The 7,348-nt window shown below is 44.9% G+C and overlaps 1 protein-coding gene across 1 annotated transcript; it reads right to left on the bottom strand.

Moving 5' to 3' along the window:
* Positions 1–451: 451 nt before the first annotated feature.
* Positions 452–6,756, bottom strand: LOC128256339 (uncharacterized). Its single transcript, XM_052986641.1, has 2 exons — positions 6,689–6,756; positions 452–1,404 (listed from the first exon to the last, which is right to left on the bottom strand). The coding sequence occupies exon 2, from the start codon at positions 1,326–1,328 to the stop codon at positions 666–668; it is 663 nt and encodes a 220-aa protein (XP_052842601.1). The 5' UTR covers positions 1,329–1,404; positions 6,689–6,756; the 3' UTR covers positions 452–665.
* Positions 6,757–7,348: the final 592 nt, after the last annotated feature.

Here is a 7,348-nt window from a genome sequence, read left to right as displayed (position 1 = left end):
CGGAAATATAAATAAAGTCACTACAAGATACCAAAGTAGACAGAAATCCTGCGCAGGAGAAAAAGAAATAGACTTGCCTAGGTAATCTATAAAAAAAGCTTCAAAGTCAAACGTATACGGAGTCATAAACAATGACGAAGTACGAAACGTAGTGACCTTGCACGTAAAAAAAAGCTATGTCTATTTAAACATGGAAAAAAAATACTGATATGATGTTAGCGATTTATATGTATACCAATGGAGTCCTTGACTTAGGTCTGTTTTTTCAAAGGCTTGAGACGCAAGCCGGTTGAACACGTTTCAATAGATAATAAGACAATAAGGTCAAAAGACATTTGAAAAATTTAATACTATTTTGTATTAACAACGCGAAAACTTTGTGAACGCATTAGTTCGAGACGATTTTAATTTGCGAAAAATTGTGAAACTATGTCGAAAGCTCGACGAAAAGGAGTGGCTACGATGATGTTCGATGGATCACTAACAATTATATTTCAATAATTTCTCTTAGAACCTAACTTATGCTACGGTGGCGAGAGACGGGGCGAATTCGCAAGAGCGAACAGACGAAAGCTTTATTGGCTCCCGCTCTCGCCCTACAACTAGTGATTTAAATACAAGCGCTGAGTGCGCAAACACCGCCCCCTCTGAAGGGACGACGTCCTTCAGCCCAGAACGGGCAACAGGGCCAGTCGGTGGACAGCTCGCCGATATTCGCCGTCCTGCGTCCTGACGTCCGCCACGCGAACCTTGCTATCGGCGCCGGCGTGCACCGCTACCACTCGTCCGATCCTCCACTGCTGGGGCGGAAGATTGTCTTCTGCGACGACGACGAGCGCTCCCACGTCGAGGTTGGGCTCCCCCTGGTGCCACTTGGACCGCTGCAGGAGGCTGGAGATGTACTCCCGGGACCATCGCTGCCAGAACCTGTGCCTGAGAGACGAGACACCTCGCCATCGTCGCAAGCAGGTCAGGCTGATCTGGTCCGGGAGCGCCGCTGATGGTGGGGCCAGAAGAGGGCCGCCGATGAGCAGATGCCCGGGGGTCAGGGCCTCGCCGTCGTTCGGGTCGCTGCTTAGAGCGCCGAGGGGCCTGGAGTTGAGCACGGCCTCCACGCTGGTGAGCAGAGTTCCGAGCTCCTCCGCGGTCAAGAGGTCTTGGCCTACCGTCCGAAGGAACAGGTGCTTTGCAGACTTCACACCTGCCTCCCATAGTCCGCCGAAGTGCGGTGCTCTGGGCGGTATGAACGCAAACTCGCATCCTTTTTTTGATGCGAATGTTTCGATACCGCCCCCCTGCTCCTCCAGACGGGCTCGGAACTCTCTCATGTGGCGATCTGCGCCGACGAAATTGGTGGCGTTGTCGCACCACACCTTCTCCGGAATCCCGCGACGACTCACGAACCTTTGAAATGCCAACAAGAACGCATCAGTGGTTAGGTCAGACACTAATTCTAAGTGGACCGCTTTGGACGCAAAACAGACGAACAAGGCCACGTACGACTTGTACGGTGGCTTACCACGGATACGATACGTTGTGCTGAAGGGACCACAAAAATCAACGCCACAAATATTGAACGGGCGGAGAGCTCGAAGTCTATCTGCTGGCAAGTTTCCCATAATTTGCGTCAAAAGTTGCGGCTTACAGCGAAAGCAGCGCATGCACGACCGAACTGTTCGTCGGCAGACTTCTTGAGCATTAACTAGCCAGATTTTCTCGCGCAGACGACTTACGAAAGCTCGTGGGCCAGCGTGACAGTTCGTAACGTCCAGGTATGACACATAGGATCTGACGAACTGTGAGCTTTTAGACAGCAACAACGGGAATTTGGCTTCGTACGGGATAGGAGCATTCAATAACCGACCCCCAACTCGTAGCAATGTCGAGGAGCACCAATCTAATTTATTTTCCTGAAGAAAAGGGTTTAACTTTTGAATATTCGTTGCTACCGGTTTATTCTTCCGAATTTTACTTATGTCGTCCCTGAACTCGTGAAATTGGACAACTTCGACAATTTTATCAAAAGCGAAATCCAGTTCTCTTGGCGAAATACTTTTTTCAAAGGGCTTCGACACCTTTCTGCACCTTTGAATAAAACGAAAAACCCACACGAAAACTCTCAGAAGCTTCAGGTGCGACGAAAAAGACTCTATTTTCTGAAGCCCATAATTTGGCTCTGGGCTGACTACGAGAGCTATTGCCGATTTGCGTAGCTCCATCGACATTACATCAGCCGGCAGTTCGAAATGTTTATTTACAGGCCAATTATTTTCTGAGTCTAGCAAGAACGAAGGCCCACCGAACCAAATGGACGTTGTAAGCTCCTCTACGTCACATCCTCGGGACACTATATTTGCTGGGTTGACTTTCGTGGGAACGTGTCTCCAAATTGCTTTCTCCGACCACTCCTGAATTTCTGCAACCCGGTTCAAAACAAAAACCGACAACGACGAGGGATGGATTTTAATCCAGTGTAAAGTGATCTCGGAGTCTGCCCACAGGAAAACATTCTCAATGGGAGAATTTAGCAATGGCCTGACACGATTATAGAGATCTGCTAAAAGGTGAGCTGCACACAGCTCAAGGCGAGGCAAAGTTTTCGTCTTGAGGGGAGCTACTTTCGATTTGGCGGTCAATAAAGACACTTTCAAACCTTCAGCAGTTTGAGTCCGAACGTAGATGCACGCTCCATACGCTCGCATGGAAGCGTCAGCGAAACCATGTATTTGAATCGGGACTTGTGGATCTGTGTTGACGAATCGCGATACCTTAATTTTAGGCAGCTGCAGAAGCGTCGCTTTAAACGTCTCCCACGACGTGAGCAACTGCATCGGTAGCGACTCGTCCCAATCTAATTTTCGAAGCCACAGTTCCTGCAACAACATCTTTGCCTTTGTGACCAAAGGACACAAGAGGCCAAGTGGGTCGAAAAGTCGAGCAGTCACCGACAAAATATTTCGTTTTGTCGCGCGAAGATCCAGGAAAGAGTCATCCAACCGAAATTGAAAGTAATCTTTAACCGGTAACCAAACCACGCCAAGGGTCTTGGTTACGTCTGAGTCTGCCATAAGTGGCATTACAGCGCTATCAGATGCGGATAACTCTGGGCAGTTTGAAAACCACTTTGCCAATTCAAAGCCTGCCTCTTGCAAGACCTGAGAAACTTCGTCTCGAAGGCTTTGCAGGTCCTCAACGCATCCGGCGCCAGTCAACAAATCGTCAACATAAAAATCATTCTGAATAACCTTTGCGGCTTTTGGATGAGTTGCTTGCGCCATATCTCCTAGCCGCATTAAACACCGAATCGCCAAAAAGGGTGCTGGCGAAGTTCCATATGTAACGGTGTTCAACTTAAAGATTTTCAGGGACTCAGAAGGATCTCGTCTCCATACTATGAGCTGGAAGTTACGATCAGCTTCGTCCACCATCACTTGGCGATACATCTTTTTGACGTCGGCCGCAAGGGCAAACTTATGCAATCTAAACCGAAGCAGAGTCGAGTACAGCTCCTCTTGAATAGTTGGGCCAACCATCAAGATGTCATTCAACGCTACCTGCGTAGAAGTACGGCTCGATGCATCGAAAACTACTCTCAACTTAGTTGAAGTACTTTGTGGCCGTAAAACGCATTGGTGCGGAATGAAATAGTGCGGAGTATTCGGAATTTTGTCATTGGTGGAAGACATGTGGCCCAGTGAAACATATTCCTCCATGAATTCAATATACATCTTCTTCAGCGAAGGGTCCTTTGACAATTTCCTTTCTAGCGACAAAAATCTACGTTTCGCAACTTCGTATGACGAACCAAGAGTATTTGGGTCAGATTTAAACGGCAACGAACCGAAAATCTACCGGACGACAATCTTTGAGTATTTTTCTCAAAGTGTTGTTGACAGAGTTGTTGCTCAGGAGTATGGACTTTAGCCTTGGGCGGCAAGTCCTCCACAGACCAAAATTTCTGCAGGGTTGTGTCAATTGACTCCAACGCTTCCTCCTGGCAGCTGAGATGTACCATTTTTTCAGCGTTTTTATTATTTTCAGAGGCACATCTGCCTGACACTATCCAGCCGAGAACTGTCTTTTGTAGGATGGGGAATTCAGGCCCCTGCTTTATCTGGCCAATAGATAAAAGTTCAAAGAATGTTTTAGCGCCGATAAGCATATCTATTTTTTGGGGCTTGAAGAAGAATGGATCTGCCAACTGAATATTTTCAGGCACCCTCCACCCGCTGGTGTTCACCGCTTGATCCGGATGATAACCAGAAATATTTTTCATAATCCAAAAATCGGACGACAATTGGCTGTTCCCTACTCGCGACTTCACAATCGTGTGTATTTTTTTTGTGGCTTGGGCATTAGTTCCACCAATGCCTCGCAAGCTCATGCACACGTCCTCTCTTGTAATGTTGAGCCTCTGAGCGAGCTCGTCGGTTACAAAGTTTAATTGTGAACCAGAGTCGAGCAACGCTCGAGCTAATACAAACTCGCCGCTTTTTGTTTGGACGCTCACAACAGCAGTTGCAAGAATGACTCGATCCGATGCATTCGCATGCAAAACATGCGAAGTGGATGGAGACTCCTGCATGAGCGTGGGCTGAGAAGGAGGTGGCAACGCGAGAGTTGTGTTTGGGGCATATATATGTAGCAAAGTGTGATGTGAGGAATTGCACACTCTACATCTGTTCGATTTGCATTTTTTGACAGTGTGACCCTTTCTTAAACAGTTAATGCATAAGGGTGCTCTTTTAGCGAAATCGAATCTTTGCTGAACTGTCAGGGCTGCGAAGGAAGCGCAGTTTCCAATCTGATGTTTAGCTGAGTTGCAATACATGCATTGAACAGAGTCGTTCCTGGCAGCGACAAACGAAAAACTCCTATTTCCATTCTTCTTAGGGTTAGATTGGGCCTGCTGAACAGTTTTGGGCTTGGAAGCCTCTTCTGCTACCATGTGTTGGTATCGCCTGTTGAGGGCCGCCTCACATTCGCTCCATAGTGGAAGCGAAGTATAATCTAACTGTTCTTCCCATTTTCTTTTAGTTCCTGCATCGACCTTGCTCATTACCAGATGTATTAAAATGGCATTAGTAATGCGTCTATCATCCCCAATAGACAGCAAGGAGTCATAAAAGCTGTGACCGTGTCGATGAGGGTTCTCAAGGCTGTAGCTGAAGGCTGGGAAATTTTTTGCAAATTAAAAAGTGTCGATGTGTTGTCAAAAAAAATAAGACAATCATTATCGTACACCCGCTTCAGGCTAGCAAGGGCTTTGGGATAATTTTCCGCAGTGACTTGGAAGGCCCTAACTGTTCCTAAAGCGTCTCCAGCTAAACACGAAATTCAATGATTGAATTTTTCAATATCGTTTAAAGTGTCATCTTTGTCAACGAAAGTTTCGAAAAGGCTTATAAAATTTTTAAATTCGGAGTGTTTTTCGCTAAAAGTTGGGAGTGCAACGCTCGGCAGACGGCATTGAGGCGGGCGATTTGCTGGCGGAGCGGATTTCTCGATATTATTTTGTTTGGACTTATTTAAAATTGAAATCAGCAATGACTTTGTCATTACGGCCCTCTCTTCCAACTCTTCGCGGTATACATCTTTTGTATCTGTCACTTCTATTTGGTTTTGCAAAAGTGAAGCATTTTCAATGTGCGTATTTAGAATCTCTAATCGACACTCAAGCTCGACCGGATTTATACATAATTTAGCTTCTTTTAAGTGGCGATAAGTTCGGTTAATACTTTTCATGCAAACATCTCGTTGGTGTTTAAGCTCTTCGATATCCTTAGTTGCCATTGCGTTTATTTGTATTTATTTGGTTGGTATTGAAGAGGTGTTAAATATTTATTTTTATTAAATTATTTGTTTGTTAAATAATAAAATAAAAAATCAACGAGTAATATACCGATCGCACACTGAGTAAGGGAGCTAAGTGCCGAGAGAATTACAGCGAAAAATCTAAATAGGTTTTTTATATTTTTTATATAAACCCTGCGACAGTATATGCCGCACGCACGCACTGTAGGGAAGCTACTGCTCAAGCGTACCGAAAAAACGAACAAACGTTTAGGCAGACCGAAAATTGCACTGCTGCAGCGATCGAGAACGAAAACGACAAAAGATAACTCGAAATAGCGGCAGCGGTGTCGGTGTGCGTGTGTATGTGTACGCGGCTAGCAGTTCTTCCTATGCAGATGCTAACGGAGAATGATACACTGACCGATAACTAAGGGCAACGAATATATAAGCCTGATGCCAAAATGCGCGCAAAATTATGAAAAGCGCGGAAAATTGGAAAAGCGCGGGAAAATTCTGAAAAGCGCGGGAAATGTTCGGACAAACTGCAGCGAAAGTTATTGCCGCTAATTTTCTGAGAGCTTCAATTTTCACAATTTGCACTTTTTTTTTTTCAGCTATTTTTATTTATACCCTAAATTGGTGCTCACTACGACGAAAGTTGGGTCGACGACGAGTATTTTATTGCTTGTTCTTTGGCCAAAGCGATTCACATATAATTCGAAAGATTATGTTTATTGTAGAATTTTGGTTGTTAGTACATGCAAAATTTTATTTCTTGGTTAGAATGCTCACTATCTACCGATTTTTACACGAATGCGAAAAGTTGAAAGATGGGCCAAAACACAATTGACAAAACGCCACAGATTAACTTTCAACTTTTGGCACTCTATACCTGGATGGCCGACTTGATAATTGCAACTTCCTTTTTGTCTTCCATTTGGCGGCAGCAGCAAATTGAGCAATTAAAATTGCGGAAACGTCAGGCGCAACTTCAAGAACGGCAGAAAATTTCCAGCGACGAAATTATTGAATTTAATTTATTGGCCGAACCGACACGAATAAATTGGTTGTTGTTGGTATTGTTTATAGTTTTCACCGACAAAAAAAATTAAAACTCGCGAACTCTACTGCTGATCACGTCGGGGTCACCATGAAAAATTTAATACTATTTTGTATTAACAACGCGAAAACTTTGTGAACGCAGTAGTTCGAGACGATTTTAATTTGCGAAAAATTGTGAAACTATGTCGAAAGCTCGACGAAAAGGTTATATAAGTTAACACGCCCAGTTCCCATGAGCAGAATTTGTCGAGTTGCATCGCCTGATACCAAGTGCTGACCCGGAGCTTTAGCGGCAGCGCAGGGTTCTCGAGAAACTCTTAGAGGCAGGTATGAGGGTGTCCCAAGAAAAATCAAAGTTTTTTAAAAAAACGAACCTCACCTGACAAGGTCAAAGCTTTCAAAGAATTTCCTCTACCAAAAACCCTTTTCAATCTCCGCTCTTTTTTGGGGTTAGCGAGTTATTATTATCAATAGCAGGACCCCTTACAGG

The sequence above is a fragment of the Drosophila gunungcola genome, assembly GCF_025200985.1.
Source record: "Drosophila gunungcola strain Sukarami chromosome 2R unlocalized genomic scaffold, Dgunungcola_SK_2 000015F, whole genome shotgun sequence".
Classification (NCBI taxonomy): Eukaryota; Metazoa; Arthropoda; class Insecta; order Diptera; family Drosophilidae; genus Drosophila; species Drosophila gunungcola.
The sequence above is the reverse complement of the archived record's forward strand: the minus strand, read 5'-3'. Positions and strand labels throughout refer to the sequence as shown.